The sequence below is a fragment of the Triturus cristatus genome, chromosome 3_1, assembly GCF_964204655.1.
Source record: "Triturus cristatus chromosome 3_1, aTriCri1.1, whole genome shotgun sequence".
NCBI lineage: Eukaryota > Metazoa > Chordata > Amphibia > Caudata > Salamandridae > Triturus > Triturus cristatus.
The window spans coordinates 206,355,603-206,378,504 of record NC_140583.1 but is presented as its reverse complement, the minus strand read 5'-3'; the positions used below and the strand labels follow the sequence as shown (position 1 = coordinate 206,378,504).

The window sequence follows — 22,902 nt, the reverse complement described above, 5'->3', positions numbered from 1 at the left end:
GGTGTTTATTTACCCGATGAATTGCATGCTTCAGAGTCTGAGAAGATCTGCTTTTCAGTACCTACACAGGATAAATAGTAAGAGTTAAGACCCAATGGTAGAACTCCAGGATCGAGGGACTTGCTAAGACCTCTATGCACCTGTCTGGGTTTAATGGTCCTTTGAGTAGGGAATAATAATGAAACAGCATGATATTATAAACAGTGTTGTTTCATGCAGACAGACCCAGTTAGAGCAAGGCTGGTCTTTTTACCCTGATCTAGTGTACTGATAAGCAGGACATGAAGATCTAAACCTGGATTATCTACTACGCAGGTGCCATTTTGTTTGCATAGAACGCATAGTAGGCTGTGACCGGTTCAATTGTCACTGAGTTTGAAAAACAGAGTAGATTTTTTAAAGTTATTTTGGGTTACTGTATTGACGGAGTCTCAATGGTCATCAAGCCCGTAATCATCTAATACTGAAAATGTCAGAGTTGTGGTCCCTGTGCAAACAGGAGATGGCGCAACTATTGATATCTAGCCCCAACCTTGTGATCAGGACGTTTGTCTTTTGCTTCCATACTATTTTCTGATCCATGCCTTATCCTAAATTGTATATTTTCATACTGCATCTGTAGGTATACTATTGCTGCAACGTTAGGACAACCATTCGAAGGCACTAAGCACAAAACTTTTCAAAATGATTTAGCAATAATGTGCGATTTTTTTCGATCAAAACAATTTTTGCTCTTCTCTAGTCAAGCTGTTTTATAAAGAATTTGTGCATTCGAAATTTGGGCAAACACTCATCAGCACCAAGTGTATGCTTCGTCCTCTGACGAGCAGATGATTTGTTACCAGCCCTATCAAGCATCAATAAAAACTGTTAAATCTGTACTAGTCAGCACAACTGACACATACAACAGTGTGAAACGGGCAAATAAAAGCCATGTGTTCTTTTAAAGATGATGCATCAACTTATTCACACAACCCTATTCCTTCCTCCTTTCCATTTACCTTGCTCGATTGTAGATCACTGGTTCGTGCTCGTCCTGAAGAGTGTCGCACATGCCCATCTCATGGAACATTTTCAACATATAATCCAAGAAGTTCTCTCCCGATGCTCTCTCCACCACAGCACTCAGAAGGGTCCAGGCATGTGTTGAGTAGAAAAATTGACTGCCTTGAAAAGAGGGGATGGAGGTTGTAATAGGAAAACAGAAGGACAGCATTACAGAACACACATCTTTATATAGAATGGTGCATGGTGATACTGTACTATCCATTTATGATTATTTTACCTTGAGTATATTGCCATTTGCAGTACCAGGGTGTGCCTGGAACATCAAAATAGCGCCTGAAACACTACATTTAGATGGTTGATTTGCAATTTTAGTTTGAGAAGAATAATAATAAAGGTAACATAACTAAATTCATCTGCACAGGCTGTATTTGACCAGGTAATTCAAGGCAGTAATTACCTTTTTATTTTATCTTTAACAATGAAATATATCCAATGTTAATTTTTCTTCATATTAGATCTGTTGCAAACATTCAAAGCTCTTTCAACACTTTATAAAATAGTCACTGCCTTTAGTTCAGAATAAAAGGGGCAGGGTATAAATGCATCCTACATATGGTTTTATCTTGAGCTTGAAGAGAAAAAAACATGTTATTTGCAACCTACCTGGGTACTTCCGGTCTTAGTTGGGTGGGTAAGAGACAATAAGAATGGATTGGAGTGGATGAGTGATTCTGCTTGTTTCTATAATGATCTGATGTGGAATCCAATAAAGCTGGTGCCAATATCAAATAAAAAAAATCTTCTGCATATTTTTGGAGCTCTTGAAAAATAATTACCTTGATCTATACAGCAGCAACTGCAGTTCACAGCTAAATGCCTTACAGTTCACACGGAAGCCAACGACTGCGGCTGTGCCTAAGCTCAGAGCAATCCCCAGCAGTATATCGGGCAAAGCAAACAGAAGGGCTGCCCATCGGACCCTGTATTCCTGGCATCTGTATCCTGTTTGTGCCTGGAAGACACCCCTGGCCACGGCATGCCCCTCTACCCCAGGCCACCGAGACTGATCGGAGCCGGGCACAGCCTTGTGTCTCCAGTGCCCGCAGCCTTGTAGGGGCTACTGCATGGGGCTGGAAGCCAAGACCCGCCAGGGCTATAATCGACACAGAGTAGCCAGGACAGGGCCTAGAACTCATCCAAACAACTAGGCGACAACTGGGCATTGCGAGGTACGAGCCCCAAGTTGAGAGCTGTGACCGCTTTGAGAAACAGCGGCAACTGGGCCGAGTAACGAGACAGGCCCATGAACCCTGCCAGATGATGAAGGAAGCTTTAGAGGAGCCAGTGCCCTAGGTGGTGGGAGACTCTCTCCGTGCAAGTGCGCCCCTCTCTGAAGCAGGAGTTTGGATGGACTGTCAAGAGCAGAGTACCAGCCAGCGACGGACGGACAGTGACCAAAGAATGGGCAAGGTAATGCGGTTACGTCTCTTCTTGAGTAGCTCCTTAAAATGGGGTAGTATTTGAGGATAATGGTCCTGCCCTGCCAGCGAACTGAGTAAACAACAGCCAGTCTTTTTTCCCCACCAGTTCCACCACACTTTGGAGCTTCTCACCGACCTGAGAGCGCTTGGACTTGAAGATCCTGATGTAACTAGAGGCCTCAATGTGAGTGGCCAAACTGAGTCTCCAGCACTCAAGACTCATTGGGGGGTTCTAGTGCATGGACCTTGAGGGCGGGGTGAGTGCTGAAGGGTATGTAGAAGGAAGCACTGAGTTTGTCGATTTATTGGAATATTATTGATGAACTCAGGACCAACAAGGCACGTTTTACTGTCAGCCACATGAAGGTCATCCTATGCATATCCCTAGGAAACCTACAGCAGAATTCTGTTGTATATTTCTGTTTTTTGGTTGACTGGTATCTCTTGTGCAATGTGGCCTGTGTCAGACGGGCTGAAGCTATTTCAGCTGTGGAGCTATCATCATCAGCATTACAAATATTAGTTAAATGACCTGTATTTGCTGATTGGGATGAGTAAAAGCAACAAGCACTTCAGAAAGATTAGACTGCAGTATGATTGCAATGGCAAGGATGCATGCTAACGAGAAAATAGAACAAAGAACAGATATTTGCGTCATATAAGTCGGAATACTGGTAGCGATATCACACACTAGGGAAATGCTGGAGCAGAAAATCAACTTGGTTGCCATAGATCTGGGCCTACTCAGAGACAACTAGTAGAAACTTGAAGACAGGGTTAAAAAAAAAAAACAACAGAATGCGACTCAGCAAGCTAATTCCGGAGATGATGCAACCTAACTACAAAATGGAGGAATTCACAAATAGAATCACATTTTAGGAGAGGAGGACAGAGGACTTGAAAGGGAGATCCTGCAACAATAACATTAGAGTGGTGGGTTTACGTAAGCAGAGGGAGGGCATGAATATGGTGACTTTCTTGGACAACTGGCACCTCATGATCTTAGACTTTTGTGGTGGGATGAGCAAACAGAGTCCACGTTAGACCGCTTCTCCGGGGGCATCACAAGAACTGCTGTGATGCATCTTTTCAACTATAACGTCAAAATAATAACAACAATGTAATGATACTGCAGCAAGTACAGAAGACATAGCACAGTGCGAAAGCTATGTCGTTCCCAGAATATACCCTAGAGGTACAAAATCAAAGACTGTGTTTTCTGGAATTGAAGAGGCACCTGAAGGAAGTGGAGCTCAAGTACACTCTGTTACTCCCAGCTAGACTCAAGGTGAAGAGAGACAATAAGACCCTGATTCTTGGAGGATGCTACACATGCAAATGATTGTATAAAAAACACAGAGAACTTGTAAGGCACCGTTTCTGAGACAACAATGACGGAAGCGTGCTAAGACCAAAGACCCTCTCCATAACAAACAGGTATGATCCACACTACAACAGACACAATGTGAGAGGGACACCAGTGTTACAGCAGCGATGGAGAGCCTGACGGAATGGCAAAGTGACTCTAAGGAGCAGAAAAGGGCGACCCGACTAGCACAGAGATGGAATCTTTTGAAATTGAAATCTGAATGGCCAATGTTGACCCCTATTGAGGAAGACAACATAGCATAATTATATAAAGCTCATTTACACCCTGCTACTGGTAAACCTTTAATTTCTAGCAGATATATGTATCAAGTGACCTAATTAACTATACGCAGGGTGTCTACAAAGGCATACAATGTGAAGACATAATATAGAGGATGTTAAAATGTGGTTCACCAATGACTCGCTTATAGAACATAGCGTATGCCCTTATTAGGCTAATTGCATACATTTCTCCAGAAATTAGCTATTAAACTATGGTTTTAGATGGGTGCCGTTTTGTTCGGTTGGTAGTTCAGCTGAACATAGTTCACAAGATGGAATGACAGCACACAAGGTGCAAAGAGGTGGACGGCTAACGAGGAGTTAGCGGAAAGCGTGATGGTGAGGGGCACAGAGGTTGCGCCTGTCGCAGTGGGTTCCAACCACAATAGGTTCATCATACTACATAATGACCATGGAACAGGACTCCTCACATAGCAGCCTGAACAAATACAGGGTGCTGACGAACAAGTTACTTACCTTCCGTAACGATATATCTGTAAGAAATATTAGTTAGTTAGATTCCTTACCTTAGAATATCCCCAGGCGTCAGGCTGGATCCGGAAAGATTTTTCGTCAGCAATACCCTTGCGCGTCGCTAGGCGTCGTCTGCGGCTCGGCGTCCGTCGTCATCGTCGGAGTACTTAGACGCCGCCCTCGCGTGCTGACATCAGTTATTGTACATAGCTTTCCGTGCCAGGAACGCAGAGCCATGCAAGAAACCAACACTGGTGCCATAAATCTAGGGCCCTGAAAAGGATGACCTTAACCCTAGATATCAGTTCGCAGAACGGGAAGGATGGGTGGGGCGGTAAGGAATTTAACTAACTAAGGTTTCTTAGAGATATATCATTACCGAAGGTAAGTAAATTGTTCATCAGAAAGAAACACGTTAGTTAGATTCCTTACCTTAGAATAGATACCCCAGCAATACCAACCCCGGTGGTGGGTCTGCGAACCAATATCACACCAGGAAGTCCTGGAGAATGGAACGGCCAAAGAAGCTGTCTCTCCGGACTTGGCTGTCCAGGCAGTAATGTTTGTCAAACGTGTGCAGCGAGGCCCACGTTGCTGCCTGACAAATGTCCCGCAGAGGGACTCCCCGTCCCAGGGCAGTAGTAGCGGCTGTGGCCCGAGTGGAATGGGCCCTCAGCCCCACAGGAGGTTCCTTCATAGCCAAGGAATAACAGGCCTGAATACATAAGACGACCCACGAGAGATGGTTCGCTTGTGTACCGCCAGCCCCATCTTAGCGCCCACGTAGCCAACGAAGAGTTGGTTGTCCACCCGGAACTGTTTTGTGCGGTCTAGATAGAAGGAGAGCGCACGTTTTGGGTCCAGACGGTGGAGACGCTCTTCCTCTTTCGAGGGATGCGGAGGCGGAAAGAAGGTGGACAATGTAACAGACTGGCCGATGTGAAAGGCAATAACCACCTTAGGGAGAAAGGAAGGACGAGTCCTGAGAACAACCTTGTCTGGATGGACAGAGAGGAAAGGGGGTTTAGAAGAAAGAGCCTGGAGCTTACTCACTCTTATGGCAGAGGTGATAGCAACCAGGAAAGCAGTCTTAAGAGTCAGAAGATGAAGAGGACAATTATGAAGTGGCTCGAAAGGAGAGCACATCAGATAGGTTAACACCAGGTTCAAGTCCCACTGAGGCATTACGAAAGGGACAGGAGGAAACATGTGAGTAATGCCTTTAAAGAATCTAGCAACAAGATGGTACTTGAAAAAAGAAGGCTGATCAGGAAGCCGTAAGAAGGCAGAAACAGCTGAAAGATATCCCTTGAGGGTGCCCAGAGCAGAGCCCTGCTGGGCCAGGGAAAGAAGAAAGAGGAGAGCTTCAGAAAGAGGGGCGAAAAGGGGATCCACAGCCTTTGCTGTGCACCATGCCAAAAATGTGTTCCACCTACAGGCTTATACCGTTTTAGTGGAGGGACGCCTGGCTGCCAGAATGACATCACAGATTTCAGGAGGCAAGTCAAATGGCATCAACTGTCGCCGCTCAATCTCCAAGCATGGAGGTGGAGACCGGACAGGTTCGAGTGGCGGACCGTCCCCTGCTGCTGCGACAGAAAGTACTCCTGAAGAGGCAGTCGAATCGGGGGATCGATTGACAGACTGAGTAGCTCGGGATACCAGTATCTTTGTGCCCAATCCGGAGCCACAAGGATGACTTGGGCCCGGTCATGCCTGATCTTCTTCAGCACTCTGGGCAGAAGTGGTATAGGCGGAAAGGCGTACAACAGACCGCAACTCCACTCGCGATGAAAAGTGTCTCCGAGCGAGTGCCGCCTTGGAAATTCCAACGCGCAGAACTGATGACATTGCGCGTACTCTTCGGTGGCAAATAGATCTAACCAAGGCTCTCCCCACTGCCGAAAGAGGCCTTGCGTCACGTCCGAGTTCAGACGCCACTCGTGATCCATCATGCACCGGCGGCTGAGTTCGTCCGCCCTGGCGTTCAGAGAGCGCGCCAGGTGTTGAACCACCAGGGTGATGCCCTCATGTTCCAGCCATGTCCAGAGGCGCAGAGCCTCCTGACAAAGGGTCCACGACGACCCCACCCCGCCCTGTTTGTTGCAATTCCACATGGCGGTGGTGTTGTCCGTAAACACCTGCACTACACTTCCCCAGACAGAGGGAAGGAATGCCCTCAGTGCAAGCCGGATCGCCCGCAGCTCCAATAGGTTGGTATGGAGCCGAGACTCCGCCGGAGACCAGAGGCCTCTGATCTCCGCCTCTCCCATCTGGCCCCCCCATCCCAGGAAGGCCGCATCCGTCACCACTACGTGCTCCGGTTGGGGTAGGGAGAGGGATCTGCCACTAACCCAATCGCGGTCCGTGAGCCACCACTGCAACTGTCTTGCAGTGCCCTCCGAGATCAGGACGTGGTTGGATAGGTTTCCCCGATGTTGAGCCCACTGGAACTTCATGTCCCACTGCAGAGCCCGCATCCGCCACCTGGCGTGATGTACCAGCAGAATGCAGGAGGCCATTAGACCCAGCAGCTGCAGGACCAACCTGACCGAAACTCGGGAGAAAGGCTGAAAGATCGGAATCAGAGCCTGAATATCCCGAATCCGCTGTTCTGGAGCATAGACCCGATACAGCGCCTAGTCCAGAACCGCTCCATTGAAAAGAAGCTTCTGGGAGGGACTCAGATGCGACTTCGGCACATTGATAGAGAACCCCACCAAATGCAGGAGGTCGGCCGTAGTCTGGAGGTGGGAGACGACTGCCTGGGGCAAGCCCGCCTTCAACAACCAGTCATCGAGATAGGGGAAGACTGGAACCCCTAATCTGCGGAGATGAGCTGCGACCACCGCCATCACTTTCGTGAACACCCGAGGGGCACTGGTGAGGCCGAAGTGGAGCACGGTAAACTGAATGTGCTTGTGGCCTACCGTAAGCCGCAGGTAACGCCGGTGGGCCGGCAGGACGGGGATGTGGAAAAGAGCGTCCTGCAAGTCCAATGCTACCATCCAGTCTCCAGGGTCTAGGCCAGCCAGAACCTGAGCTAAGGTAAGCATCTTGAACTTCTCCTTCCGGAGGAAGGCGTTGACGCTCCGGAGGTCCAAGATAGGGCGTAGGCTCCCTTTCCCTTCTTGGGAACCAGAAAGTAGTGGGAGTAACAACCCCGACCTACTTCTGGGCCAGGAACGCGCTCGATGGCCCCCTGGGCCAAGAGGGCCGTAACTTCCTCCTGCAGAAGTTGCAAGTGATCCCCCGACATGCGGTGGTACTACAATGGCATGGCTGGAGGGGTCGCCTCGAAGGGGAGGGAGTAGCCACTTCGAACGATTTGCAGCACCCATCTGTCCGACGTGATGGTACGCCAGTGGAGCAGGTGATGGCGAACTCTGCCTCCCACTGGCGTGGAATAGGCCTGAAAGGTCAGACTAGGAAGGCTTTGAGGCAGATGCTGCGGAAGCAGATGTGGGCTGACCGCCTCTCTGTCCCCCTGCTCCGCCTCGGCGGAATCCATGTCCGCGACCGCGTTGAGGCTGGTTCTGTGGCTAGACGGACGTGCGGGGGCACCCCTTCCTTGGCCACGAAAGGGGCGAAAAGTGGAAGTTTGCAGTCGCGGGGCTGAGAGGCCCAAGGACTTGGCCGTAGCCCTGGATTCCTTAAAGCGCTCCAGCGCACTATCCGCTTTGTCGCCAAAAAGGTGACGGCCATCGAAGGGCATGTCCATGAGAGAGCTCTGAACTTCCCCAGAGAAATTCGTGGATCTCAGCCAGGCATGGCGACGAATCGCCACCGTGGTCGCAATTGCCCTACCCAGCGAGTCCGTGGTGTCAAGCCCACATCAAATGGAGTACTGTGCCGCATCCCGCCCCTCAGCAAGAGCCTGGGCGAGCCGTGTCCGGGCCTCCTCCGGACACTGAGGCAGCACGTCCACCACCGTATCCCACAAGGAGTGGGTGTAACGGCCCAAAAGGCACACGGTATTAATGGGCCGCAACCCCAAACTGAGGGAGGAAAACAGTTTCTGACCAAACTGTTCCAACCTTTTGGATTCCTGATCCGGAGGAGCAGACGGGAAGGCGGTCTGGGATGTAGAGGCCTGGATAACCAGACTCTCAGGGGTGGGGTGCACAGACAGAACGCTGGGGTCGCCCAGAGCAGGGCGATGGCGCCGGGTCACGTTCCGGTCCACAGGAGTGACTGTGGAGGGCTTGGACCAGGTGCCCATCAGAACGTCAGTGAGTGCCTCATTGAACTGCAGTAGAGGCTCCGAAGAGCTCACTGACGGTTGAAGCACCTCGGTGAGGAGGTTAGTCCTCACGGCCGCTGCAGGGAGCTCCAGGTGAAGGGCTTTGGCAGCCCTGAGCGGCACCACAGAATAGGTTGCAACCTCCTCCGTAGCCACGGAGGGAGGAGAGATGAAGCCAGTGTCAGGCAAAGTGTCGAGACCACTGGCATCCCCCAGCTCGTCTGCCCACTGCTGTGCCAGAGGGTCCTCAGATCCCTCCCAGTCGTCCCCGTCATCCGTCTCCTGGTAGACAGATAGAAAGGACAGAGCCGGGCGGTAGATGAAATGCTCATCCATCGCGCCGGAGACGGTGCCGAGTGGCGCCGCTCCGACGCCAGGGCTAAAACTGGGGATGACGTCGTCCGAAGACGGCACCGGGGGCGGCACCATAGGAGTTGGCGCCGGCAGAGGGGTTGTAAGGTCAACCGGCGTCGACCGGGATCCAGCCCTGGATCCCACGGGGACCTGCGGCGTTGGGACCGAAGTCGATGACGGAGCCGGAGCCGCCGGCTCGCTAGGCCCCCCAAGCAGACCTGCGGGGACCGAAGGCGCGCCGACAGGCCGCGACGGCAGAGCGAGACTCCTCATGGCCACGAGAAAGTCTCGGAGCTCGTCCAGAGTCGTGTTAGGCCCAAGGAACGGAGGGTATGGGGCCGGACGTGACTCCTGCGGCTCTAACGGATCCGCGCAGATGGTGCCACCCGAACCCTCACCGAGTCGCGTGACCGGCGAGGGGAGTCAGAAGAGCGATGTCGCCTCTTCGACTTCTTCTTACTGTGCCTCGACTTACCTGACTGCGAGGACTTCGAACTTCACTTCGGCTTCGCGACCGGTCCCTCGACCGGGACCTCGAGCGGCGCGGAGCCGACTGCCAGAGCTCGAGGAGCTTGCAGGACCGCTCCCGCCTAGCCTTTGAGGTCAAGGCCTGGCAGTCGGGGCACGACTGGGCATCGTGGTCGGCCCCAAAGCAGTAGAGACACCGACGGTGGTGATCCGTAACCGACATCAGGCGGTTACAGGCGTCGCACGGCTTGAAACCGGGCATCCCCATCGGCACCAGGAGTCAAGCTCGACTTGAAAGAAGAAACAAAAAGGTCCAAAAAGTTTAGTCAAAAAGTGACTAAAGGGTATGCTCTGCCCGGATCTGCGCTTACTGGCGTGGAAAAAAGAAGAACTGACGTCAGCGCGCGAGGGCGGCGTCTAAGTACTCAGACAACGTCATCCCCGCGATCACAACGCCGACGACGGACGCGGAGCCGCAGATGACGCATAGCGACACGCAAGGGTATTGCTGATGAAAAATCTTTCAGGATCCAGACTGACGCCTGGGGATATTCTAAGGTAAGGAATCTAACTAATGTGTTTCTTTCAGATTTGGAATATCAGAGAAATTAATAAGATCTGAAAAGGCATAGCCTTCACACATTCTTATGATGTGGGGGGGGGTGGATACAGCCATAATACAAGAGACTCATTAGGGGCTGAGACAATGAAGGTATCCCCCAAAAATTCAGCATGCATGGCTCAATGGGCAGGGGCGAATACATGACACAATGCCCACCCCAATGCCACATAATACTCTTTTATGAGATATACTGTAGTGTGGAGGTGCTCACCCAGGTTACAAGTGTCAAATATGTAAGAAGAACTTGTTCGACCACCATCCAAAGCTTTTTCATACAGCTTGGGGCTGCAACATAGCGGCCAACCCAACTTGGCCGTTAGAAGGAATATGCTACTTACCAGCATGCATCTGTTCTTGGCATGTAGAGCTGCAGATTTGTACACTTTTGCAAAGATCGCCATCTGGTGTTGGGCCCGGATGTTTGCAGTTTGTTTTTGTTCTTGGACAGTCTTTGGAAGTCACGAGTTCGGTGACTCCTCCTTCGGTCCGTACTGCGCATGGGCTTCGGCTCCATCCTCAGATTGTTTTTCGCCAGCAGGGAAATGATGGAGCGTAGTGATAACAGTAAGAAACCCATGTGTGTTGTATCTAAATAAGATAGACTGGAACGGATACAGGCAGCCGGGGAGGCGGGTGGGTGTGTACAAATCTGCAGCTCTACATGCCAAGAACAGATGCATACTGGTAAGTAGCATATTCCGTTCGAGGAATATGAGCTGCAGATTGTACACTTTTGCATAGATTATATAGCAGTACCCAGCCCTAGCGGCGACCACCAGTATCCGTTGCAGCGGTTTGAAATAGTGTCTTTAGTACAGCCTGGCCCACACTAGCTTGTTGCTTGGAATGCACGTCTACACAGTAATGTTTTGTGAAGGTGTGCGGAGTTGACCATGTGGCTGCTTTGCAGATGTCCTCTAAGGGTATGTTCCCTAGAAAAGCCATAGAAGCCCCTATCTTTCTTGTAGAGTGGGCTTTAGGTGGAACAGATAATGTTCTTTTTGCCTTGTGATAACAAATTTGTATGCACTTCACAATCCACCTAGCTATCCCTGATTTAGAGATGGGGTTGCCTTTATGCGGTGGAGAGAAGGAGACAAACAATTGTTTAGTCTTCCTGAAAGGTTGCGTTCTTTGTATGTAGTACAGTAAAGCCCTCTTAACATCAAGAGTATGTAGAGCCCTTTCCGCAACAGATTGAGGTTGCGAGAAAAAAACAGGTAATTCCACCGATTGATTGAGATGGAAGGGGGAAATGACCTTGGGCAGAAATTTTGGATTTGTACGAAGTATCACCTTGCTGTGATGGATCTGTAAAAAGGGTTCTTGTATAGTGAACGCTTGTATTTCACTAACCCTTCTAAGGGAAGTGATAGCTACGAGGAAAGCTGTTTTCCAGGTGAGTAACTGTAGCTCACATTTATGCATTGGTTTGAAGGGCGGACCCATGAGCCTTGTAAGAACGACATTTAGATTCCATACAGGGGAAGGTGGTGCCCTGGGCGGAATTACTCGTTTAAGGCCTTCCATAAAGGCTTTAATAGCAGGCACTCTGAACAGTGATAAATGCTGTCTGTTTTGCAGGTAAGCAGCAATGGTAATGGTAATGGTAAGGATATTTCTAAAGCGCTGTCATTCATCCCGAAGGATATCATGGCGCTAAGATTAAACAAAGTGCAGAACGCTGCCGAGGATAGACAAGAGTGTTAACGAGTGTTAGGGAACAACATGGTTTTACGTTTTTTCCTAAAGGTGAGGTAATCGTCAGTGAGTCTTAAGTCTATTGATAGATTGTTCCACAGATGTGCGGCTAAATGTGAGAAGGCACGGCCTCCCGTCCTGACCTTCTTTATACGGGTGGTTACCGCTCTTGCGGTGAATTGAGATCTAAGATTTCTATTTGGTACATAGAAGTTAATTCTATTTTTTAGGATAGTCGGGCCAGTATCGTGCAGTACTCTGTGAGTGATGCACAGTATTTTGAAGGCGGCCCTTTCTCTCATTGGCAGCCAGTGTAAGGTTCTCAAGCAGCTAGTAGCGGAGTCATATTTTCTCTTGTTACATACAGCTTTTGCTGCCGCATTCTGAACAAGCTGTAGTTTTGAAAATAGGTAATCCGCCATGCCGACGAATAGAGAATTCCCGTAGTCTAGTCTACTAATTAATAGTGACTGGACTAGGATCTTTCTACATTCCAAGGGAATCCAGGGAAATACTCTTCGTAGCATTTTCAAGAGTGCGAAGCCTTTACCACAAGTAATTGATACATGGTCTTTCATTGACAATGCATTGTCAATGTGGACTCCCAGATTCTTCGCCTTCTGAGTTGGTTTACGGGGTGTGCCAAGACTATTGGGCCACCAGGTATCATCCCAAAGCTGTTGGGAAGCGCCGAGCAATAAAATCTCCGATTTAATCGCTGCTAGGTGTAGGCGTATGGAAGAATATGCCAGGTTACACCTTTGAAGATGGAGTAGATAGCATATAATGTGTTGTATGGATGCAGCTAAAGGGTTGATTGTATTGTTACGGCAGTAAACAACAAATCTCTTCCACTTTGCGGCATAGCATGCTCGAGTGGTAGGACGTCTGGCTTCCTTGATAATGTTCATGCAATCAGGGGGATGGTTAAGGTACCCAAATTCTAAGATTTCAGGAGCCAGATCGCAAGGTTGAGCTGAGCTGGGTCCGGGTGTTTGATTTCTCCATGGTTCTGAGTTAGGAGGCATGGGGACAGGTGCAGTTTTTGATGTGGTACCACTGATAGCTGTAATAGTGTGGTGTACCACGGCTGCCTGGCCCATGTTGGGGCTACCAGAATGAGTGTGAGGGAGTGCTGTTGTAGCTTCCTGACCACTAATGGAATTAGTGGGAGAGGTGGAAAGGCGTATGCAAATTTGCCTGACCAGTTCATCCATATCGCATTGCCTTTGGACAATGGGTGTGGGTATCTGGCGGCGAAGCTTGGGCATTTTTTGTTTTCGTGGGTGGCGAAGAGATCTATTTGAGGATGTCCCCACTTGCGGAAGAATGGGCGAAGAACTTGTGGATGCAGTTCCCATTCGTGTATTTGTTGCGTTTGTCTGCTGAGCAGATCTGCCATGGTGTTTTGTATGCCTGGGACGTGTTGTGCCAGGAGAAAGATTTTTTGTGGAATTGCCCATCTCCATATGCTCTGTGCTAAGCGGGAGAGCTGGGGAGAGTGTCCCCCCCCCTGTTTTTGAATATAATACATCGCAGTCATATTGTCTGTGCGACTGAGGACTGCTTTGGCTGAAATCTGTTTCTGAAAGGATTTTAGGGCTAGAAAGATCGCCAATAGCTCCAGATGGTTGATGTGGAGCTACTTTTGCTGTGGCGTCCATAGACCTTGCATTGTGAGGTGTAGGAGGTGCGCTCCCCAGCCGGAGAGCGATGCGTCCGCTGTTAGAATCACCTGAGGAACCGGGTCCAGGAACGGCCGTCCTTTGGAAAGGTTTGTGGTGTTCCACCACTGCAGAGAGTGATGGGTGCGGCCGTCCACCAACACCAGATCCGTCAGCTGACCCTGGGCCTGGTTCCACTGCCGTGCTAGGCACTCTTGGAGTGGACGCATGTGGAGTCTTGCATGGGGCACTATGAAAATGCAAGATGCCATCATCCCTATTAGCTTCATGAACACTCTTGCTGGGAGAGAGTGCTGAGCGATGAATGTTTGGCGCAAGGCTTGTATGCTTGCGATTCTGGCTGAGTTGGGATAGGCTATACCCTTGGAGGTGTCTATAGTGGCCCCGAGATATTGCTTTGTGTGAGATGGTATGAGGTGGGACTTTTGATAGTTCACCGTGAAGCCTAGCGATGGAGCAGTTGGATGGTGCTGTTTGTATGTTGCACACATTGGTCGTAGGACGCGGCTTTTATCAGCCAGTCGTGTAAGTAAGGGAAGACATGAATGTGTTGGCGTCTGAGGTGTGCTGCTATGACCGCTAGGCATTTGGTAAACACCCGTGGTGCGGTTGTGACCCCGAAGGGGAGAACCGTGAATTGGTAATGCTGACCGTCCACCACAAACCTGAGGTACTTCCTGTGAGAAGGGTGTATTGGAATATGAAAGTATGCGTCTTTCAAGTCCAAGGTAGTGAGAAAGTCTCCCTGACAGAGGAGTGGGAGGACTTGTTGGAGGGTGACCATGTGGAAATGGTCCGAATGTATGTATGCATTTAGAGGCCGGAGGTCCAGAATGGGCCGCAGGGTCCCGTCTTTTTTCGGTATTAGAAAATACAGAGAGAAGACCCCTAAATTTTGCTGATTGACGGGGACTTACTCTATAGCGTGTTTTTGTAGGAGGGAGATCACCTCCTGTTTGAGCAGTGTGGAATGTTCCTGTGACATTGTACGGTGCCTTGGTGAAATATTGGGTGGGGTAGATGTTAGTTCGAGACAGTACCCTGACGAATAATTTGGGTCACCCATTTGTCCGATGTTATGGACTCCCAGGTGTGAATAAAGTTTTGTAGTCTGCCCCCGACCGGAGTGGGATGGTCTGGGGGGAGTGAGGGGAAGTCATTGTGAGGGGGGTGTGGCAGAACGGGTGGTGTTGGTTTTGCCCCTGCCCTTATTGTTGTTGCCCCTGTATCCACCTCTTTGGTAGCCCTTTGAGAAGGTAGTTTGAGGAGGGGACTTGTAGGAGGTAGAGGCAGTATCGGTGGAGTAACCTCTGCCTGTGCCACGAAAGGACGAACGTCGAAAGGAGCGTCTAGGGGTTTGGGATTGTAATGCCCCCATAGACTTTGCTGTGTCCGTGTCCTTTTTCATTTTTTCTAATGCTTCGTCCACCTTTGGCCCAAATAGATGTTGTTGGTCAAAGGGGTGATTTAGTTTGGATGCCTGGACTTCTGGCTTAAACCCTGAGATCCTGAGCCAGGCATGACGGCGAAGCAGGACACTAGTATTTATAGCTCTAGAAGCAGTGTCCGCTGCGTCGAGGGCACATTTAATGGAGGTGTTAGTAATGAGCTTACCCTCCTGTATTAGGTCCTGAGATTTACATTTGTGTTTCTCTGGGAGGTGTTGCATAAGAGCCTCTAGCTCATCGTAGTGTGCTCTGTCATAACGCGCAAGCAGCGCCTGTGTATTCGCAATGCGCCAAATGTTTGCGGCTTGCGAGGCAGTGCGTTTACCAGACGCATCTAAGAGTTTCGATTCCTTATCTGGCGGTGGGGCCTCACCTGAGGACTGGGAGTTGGACCGCTTTCTAGCCATGGACACAACTAGGGAATCTAAAAAGGAGCAGGTCCTTTAATGTATGCAGGATCTGTGGGGGCTGCTTTGTACTTTTTTTCTATTCTGGGGTTTAAGACCCTGGCCCTGACTGGGTCCTTGAACACCTCTGCTGCATGTTTGGTAACACCCTTAAGCATGGGCAAGATGGCTGTAGATTTATCCTGAATATCAAACGTATCCAGTAAGAAATCTTCCTCAACTGGTTCGCTATGTAGTTCTACCCCATGATAGTGTGCTGCTCGCTGCACTAAGTGGTGAAACCCTAGTGAGTCCTCCGGGGGAGATGGCCTGGAGGGGTAGAGGTCATCCTGAGACACATCTGGTATATCAGGGTTTTGGTAATCCTCCCATGGGTCTGGGGTCCCTGGGGGTATGGGGTCTATCGGGGCGTCCGCTGGATCATAATCTGGATCCCCGTAATCCGGTTCTGGAGACGGGGTTGGGGAGTGATGAGGGATGGGTGGTGGAGACCTGGGAGGGAGAGGAGGTGGAGGAGGTGTAGGAGGTGGTGGGGAGGGCACTCTGAGAGGAGATGTGGCAGAGTCCTTCCGTTTCGGCGGTGGAGGAGGAGCTGGTGTGTCAAGACGTCTCTTCTTGATGGACAAAATTAAGAGCCCAGTCTTTGGATCCTTTGTTAAGGTTTTTTGAGAAGGATCAGGTGTAAATAGTTCCGTTGGCACCGAATCGTCTGCTGGCGCCGATGTTTTCGGAGCCGAGGACTTAGGTGGTTTCTCTGCGCCATGCTTTTTTGGAACCTCCGGTTTTTTCGGTGTCGAGGTAGGCTTCGACGCGGAAGCGTCGGTGCCGAGGGATTTATGCTTGTGTTTTGTCGGCACCGAGAGTCCAGGCTTCGGCACCGGTGGCTTCGGAGCCGAGCTGGGTGTCACTTTCTTCGGTGCTGAACGGTGTTTGTCGGCACCAGGAGTAGGCTGGCTCGAGCCCGAGCCGCCGTGAGACTTGTGATGCTTCGACACCGGGCCCGAAGGTGGGGTGATAGAAGCTGCATGTTTGGTTTTCCCTAGGCCCGGAGGCGAAGGTGTAACCGGAGTCTCTTTGGATATGGGCGCAGGGGTGGGAGGGGGTAGAGTACTCACGACCCTCTGCGCCGGTGTGATGTCCTCCAGGTCGGAGTCGTCGGCCTCGGAAGCGCTAACGATATCTTCCTCCTGCTCGGTGTGTTGTTGCCCCGAAGCTCTGGTGTCGTCTCCGAAGATGTCCGGTGGAGCCGAGGTCGATGAGTGCGCCATGGTGCGTCGAGCTCTTCGATCCCGGATGGTCTTTTTCGATCTAAAAGACTTGCAGGCGGGGCAGTCTCGGGCCTCGTGTTCGGGAGAGAGGCAAAGGTTACACACCTGATGGAGGTCGGTGTGGGGAAATTTAGACCCACATTTTGGGCACTTTTTGAACGGAGTCCTTTCCATCGGCCGGGACCGGAGTCGAGGAGGGCCCGAAGGCCGGTGCCGATGTGTGGAATCAAGAAAGTGCCTCTAAGAGAGATGAAGAAGATGATTGATGAAGAATCTCGATGGACGAGGATTTTCCGTCGAGGCTGGAACTGGAAAAGGTCGAAGCCGGAGCACGAAGTATCACATCCGAGCCCGATGGCGGAAAAAAACAATCTGAGGATGGAGCCGAAGCCCATGCGCAGTACGGACCGAAGGAGGAGTCACCGAACTCGTGACTTCCAAAGACTGTCCAAGAACAAAAACAAACTGCAAACATCCGGGCCCAACACCAGATGGCGATCTATGCAAAAGTGTACAATCTGCAGCTCATATGCCTCGAACATGTATTTCCAAAAAATGAAGGTACGGCTTAAGTTGCAAGTGGGAGACCATTAAGGTATTGTTGAGGGGATCCTTATTAGGAGGACATACAGGTCAGAAAGATCTTTTGCACCTTATAGCTGTTGAAAGCCGACTGGGAGTAATGGATCCGTCCGTCTCATTATCCGAGGCCAGTAAAAGATCTCACGCACAAGAAAGAACACCATGCACAGTTAATGGAACAATTTAAATGTCATGATTATGAAGCTCATATGGCCAGGAGACACAACAACAGAATAACAGAGGCAAGGCAAGGCAGGCAAGATTTTAGCCTGGATTATTAGGCAGGACAGAAGGGCTTGCCTTTCACATAGCACGCAGATTCTACCAGACGTGGGAGATTTAGTTCGCTCACCATAAATTGAATGAGTTTTCTATGACTATTACACTGAACTATACTCAGACACTGAGACACCCAAGCAAATGGCAATAAGTGAGTATTTGAATAACATCCCACTTACCTGCCTACCACTTTATAACAAGAGGACATTAATGGCCCGAACTAACTACAGAAAGTGATGGCTGCAGTTTTCCAATAAACGGCTGGCAAGGGCACTGGAACAGATGGGCAGCCAACGAGTTTTATAACACATGTATTAGTAAACTGGCCCAAAACTGTTGATGCTCTATGATAAGGCATGCGCAACAGGGGAATTACTGGGGACAATGAGTAAAGCATTACTAATACCTCTCCAGAAGCCTAGGATGGATTCCGGTGATGCAGGAGCATACAGGCTGTTACTGAAGTTAACATTGATTTCAACATCCTTAAGACAATTATAGCCACAGGCCTCGTAAGAGTGTTACCAGGACTGGTCCACCCAGACCAGAGCAGATTATGCCAAGTTGAAGTACACTGCCCATCATCAGATGATTTCTACACATCATAGGCTTCATCACAGTGGGAGCACAAAACCGGTAGTGATTTCAGTGGGTCTTTCTATAAGGTCCACTTGGGAAACTTGACTGCAGTCCTAAAGAAAATGGCAATATAATTAAATGGGTCAAGTTATTATACACTGACCCACTCACCAGACTGAAAACAGGTAACACCATACCAGACCCCATCAAGATCCAAAGAGGTAAGACACAGGGTTGTCTTGTGTATCTCCTGTTAGATCTGATAATGGAGCCTCTGGAAACTCGGTTTTGTAGCGAGAACAGTCAGCCAGGTATCATCATAGTCGGGATGGATCATATTATAGCATTATTATCTGATAATGTTTTGATCTATCACGGGGATGCAGCACAAGGTCTCAATCATGCAATTACAATATTGGATGAGTTTCATCCTGTATCTGGCAATAAAACCAACTGGGCTTATCAATGTGGGTTTCCCATTAGATTGTCAGATACTGGGGATCCAAACACTCCCATGGTTAAGGTAGGAACCAAATTCATTCAAATATCTAAGTATCCAAATATACAACAACACTAAGGACATCATAGAAGCCAACATGGTGCCCTTACCATTCCAATACAAAGGTAACCACTGATTGTTACTGTGCGGTCCTGACATCACAAGACTCAAGTGTGGGCGGGACCAACCTATTCAAAAATACTGTGCTACAACGTACTGTAGCCCTCTTCCTAGTTCAAATGGCAGAGCAGCCCAATCTTCCTCTCATGTTTTTAGAATTCTCAGTCTTGTGGCAATGCTTCAGCTTAAGAGAACTTACAAGACGCCCTATCCAACGTTCCTTAATGTTCTTCAGTATTGTTAATGTCAGCCCACTGCCGAAATGATATTAGTACCTTCTTCCACCCCCGAGTGTGTTCACTTTTGCCCTTACCATTATGAATTCATATGTTCATGATTTCTAATTCCATCTTCACCTAGTAGGTTAATAACTTGGCCCATTTCACCACATTGGGACCTATTGGGGACTTTCATGACTTAGCAATTTCCCTTTTCGCTTATATAAAGATAGGTCAAAGAATTTGTTGACACGCTTCTTTGGACGAACAAATAAACATAAGAGGCATGTCTGCAAAGTCTATAGTCCTGCAATTCAGTTTGTTGGTAATTGTGTCTCAGTATCTAGTCTGTGACATGGTCAAGGCATGACCTGTGATAGAAATCAGCCACCTGTCTGGCACATCTAGGACAATGAGTGCTAACTGTTGGATAAATTGGTCCTAATCCATTAAGGGTGCAGTATGCCATGAGCATTAAATAAAGTCGTAATTTGAAGAAGGCCTTTCTTGAAACATTCAGTGAGTACTCTAGTGCGATATGCCAGTCTCTGTTGCTGAATTATTGACCCAGATGGCGCATTCTTATATCTCTCGAACTGGCAATATTTCCATGCGTGTTATTAGGAAGTTCATTGTATATTTGTGTGATTGCTTTCTTGATGTTTTCTATAGTCATTTTCGCCTATAGAGTACAATGTGTCTGGGTTTCTGTGCATGTTGCAGGATCCCACATTTTATTAAATTGCATCTATGAGGCTGCCATATGCCAGGAATACCTTGCTGGTACGTTCTATGTGTCTGTACCATTTGCAAATGTTTTCAGTTTCTTCGCTGCAAACAAGTCTCCCATCATGATAAAGTTGTAGCGTTCCCGTCTGGTTGTTGGCGTCCCATGCCTCGGGGACACCATAAGGTCAAAGGACTCAAGCCCTAATGCACATTTGGAGTCTGGAAATGGACTATAAGTAGTTGAACTCGAGGCCCCCAAAATCAGTCAGCTGTCAAGCAACAAGACGGGCTGTATGAGGAGGTGAAGTTCTGTAAGACTTCTGCCAGTCACCAGGGCTGAAGGCTAAAGCCTGCCAGTCTCCCAACTGGGTAAGGGGACATCATAGAGGCACATCGAAGACCATCTGCCACTGGAGCAACAGTGTGTGCCTGCTTGCCAAGAGCAGTGAGCCCTATGGGGAAGAGAAGAGCTAGAGGGAGCGAGGTCCCATAGGGGATCTGGGAGAGTAGATCCCTGTAACGAAGAGTGAGGAGACGGTTGCTACACCTATCGGCTTGTTCCCTGTGTGCAGGCTTACATCAGCGACCTCCTTGTATGTGAGAGGAGGGCCACTGTGAAGTGAGCTGTGTGCTCTGCTGCACCTATCGGGCCGTTGCAGGTGTAAGTCGATGACCCTTTATGCCAGAGGGCACTCTGTGAAGATTGCTGTGCCGATCGGGCGGTCAACGATGAGCAGTATCAGTGGGCGAACTCGGATGCCAAAAGGGGCCACGGCGAAGAGGAACTTGCTGCTGTGTCGATCGGGCCATCGCCCGAGTGAAGAGCAGGTGTGGTGACTCCACATGCCAGAGGAGACCACTGGAGGAAGAAAAAGAGTGCAGTCCAGTGGATGCCATCATCGTGAGGAGAGGCCCCCACTCCACCACCCTAGAGAGAAAGACTAAAAGAGACTTATTGCCGCATTGGACGAGCACTGAGAACACACAGCCAAGGCTCTGCAGAGCCGCGTGTGTGATACTCACCCGAGGAAGCAGCCGCACCCGTGAGAGAGACGCTCTTTGAGACAGTGGTTGGACAATCCTTGCTGGTGCAGGTAAGACTGAACTACAGGCCAGATGGCTCAGGGAGAACTTGTCTGCCAGATAGTGCTTCTACACTTTTGACTTTTCTAAAGAGTTGGAGTAGGACTCCTGACACTCAGACTGCTAGCGGACACTAACATAAATGTCACCTACAGTGAATGGGGAATAACCACTTCCACTAGTGAGAGGGAAGTTGGAATCAGGGGAATGCCATTAAACACTAGAGCCCTGACCTAAGGGGCTGTGTATATTGTTTGTGTATGCCCCCTTTGTGTTTGTACATAAATACTGCTCTTTTCATTAAAAAAATTATTTGACTGGACAATCATTTATTGCTGTTTTAGAACGTATTTTGAGTGTGACCCTGGTGTTCACCCCTGTATCTACCTCTTCCCTGAGAAGCTTTGGAATACTCGACTCTACAACTAAGAGTCAGGTGCTGAAGAGGTGCTTGACATAGTTGCTTCGGATCCAGTGTAGGTTGGGGCCCGGAACATTAGAAGTAAAAGGGCTCAACCCCAATGGTTGGGCCCAGCAGATCGTGCTAGCCGCCTGGCTCTCTTATCGGGGTACTGGCAATTGGCAGCAAGCGTTGGGGCACCTAACACTCGGATACAGGTGTGGCATTGACCATTCCCAATTTATGCCAGCAGTACAATAAGTCCAGTTTTTACACACAAAGTCAGCACACATATACAACGGAGAATACAGGACTGGGAATAGACCTCAACACGATGTCCACAGATCAGATGAAGGATTAATGTAGGGAGGGTTCTCAGGAGTGGGGACAGAGAGGTCCTTACTTATTTCATTAGGGATCAGTTTGAGACACTGGGTGAAAGGGAACAGGCTGTATTTGACTCTGGGGAGGGAATTATGTGAGGAACCCGTTAAGAGTGCTGTGAATTCAGGCTCTAGTACCCCTTCAGGACAGATCAATTCCAGACATGCGCAAAGTGTGTCCCCTAATGCAATTCCAGAGGTTTGCCTAGACACTCACCACCTTTAGTTTTAAGAACACCTCTGGCGTATACACCTCCTTGAATTTCTAGGGTACCAATGTCAGAAATTCGAGGCATGTATTCCTTGGGTGGGTTGAGTCTGGCAGAGACCCCAACCTTACAGTTGACTCTACAGAAAGCAAAGGCTGAATAAGAGGAGAAGGCCAGAGAGTTCAAGAGGGAGAAGCTCAGACTAGCGGGAGCAAGATGAGAGGAGGCAAGAATGACAGGAGGAATGGACCCGGGAAGAGAAACTATGAGAGAGGGAACAGAAACAGAGAGAAAAGTAGGAGATACGGAAAGAGTGGCAGGAGAAACAGGAGGAAAAGAAAAGAGAAGTGGAGAGGGAAAGGATAGCTCCTGAGAGAGAGAGAAACTTAGGATGGTAGCAATGACAACAACATCTGGGGTAAGTCACAATATATCCAGTTCAGGCCCAGTGGCTAGGGATCCATAGTAGATCAGGCCCAGAGAAATAGGAAGTAAAAAGACTTAACCCCTACAGTTGGGCCCAGTAGCTCCCGCTTATCCCGTGGCCCTCTGAACAGGGTCCGGATACATGGTGTGCAAAATAACGATAGGTTGAGATGTGATTCATTCAACAATTCCAGCTATCTATGTTTTTTTGTATACTTTAGTGTTTCCGAGGTAGGGGTGGCATAGCTGAATCTAGCAGCTCTTGCAACCTTTCTCACAGTGTGGATTTGGAGAATATGAAGATTTTCAGCGGGAATTTAGTCTTGATCCCACAATAAGGGTGAGCCTGCTGAGCCCGCTTCGAAAACATTATTAGAGTCAAATTCAAGGAAGCTCTATGGCAATATTTGGAAACCTAGCCTAAAATCCCAGTAAAGTAAATATTTTGGATTACTGTTTTGCTTTAGACGTGTTGGTATAGATTTGCGGATATGCAAACAGATAAGATAGAGTTGTCTCATTATTATAATGTAGTATCTGGCTAGGCAAAGATTGCAATCAATAGCGTTAAGAGGTGGAAATTGGA

General features: G+C 49.1%; 1 protein-coding gene across 1 annotated transcript in view; it reads right to left on the bottom strand.

Moving 5' to 3' along the window:
• LACTB (lactamase beta) overlaps positions 1-22,902 on the bottom strand; it is a 228,475-nt gene that overhangs the window by 127,083 nt on the left and 78,490 nt on the right. The window contains exon 6 of the mRNA XM_085643670.1: positions 1,002-1,167. Within this exon, the coding sequence (XP_085499796.1) occupies positions 1,002-1,167 (166 nt within the window). The remainder of the gene's footprint in view (positions 1-1,001; positions 1,168-22,902) is intronic.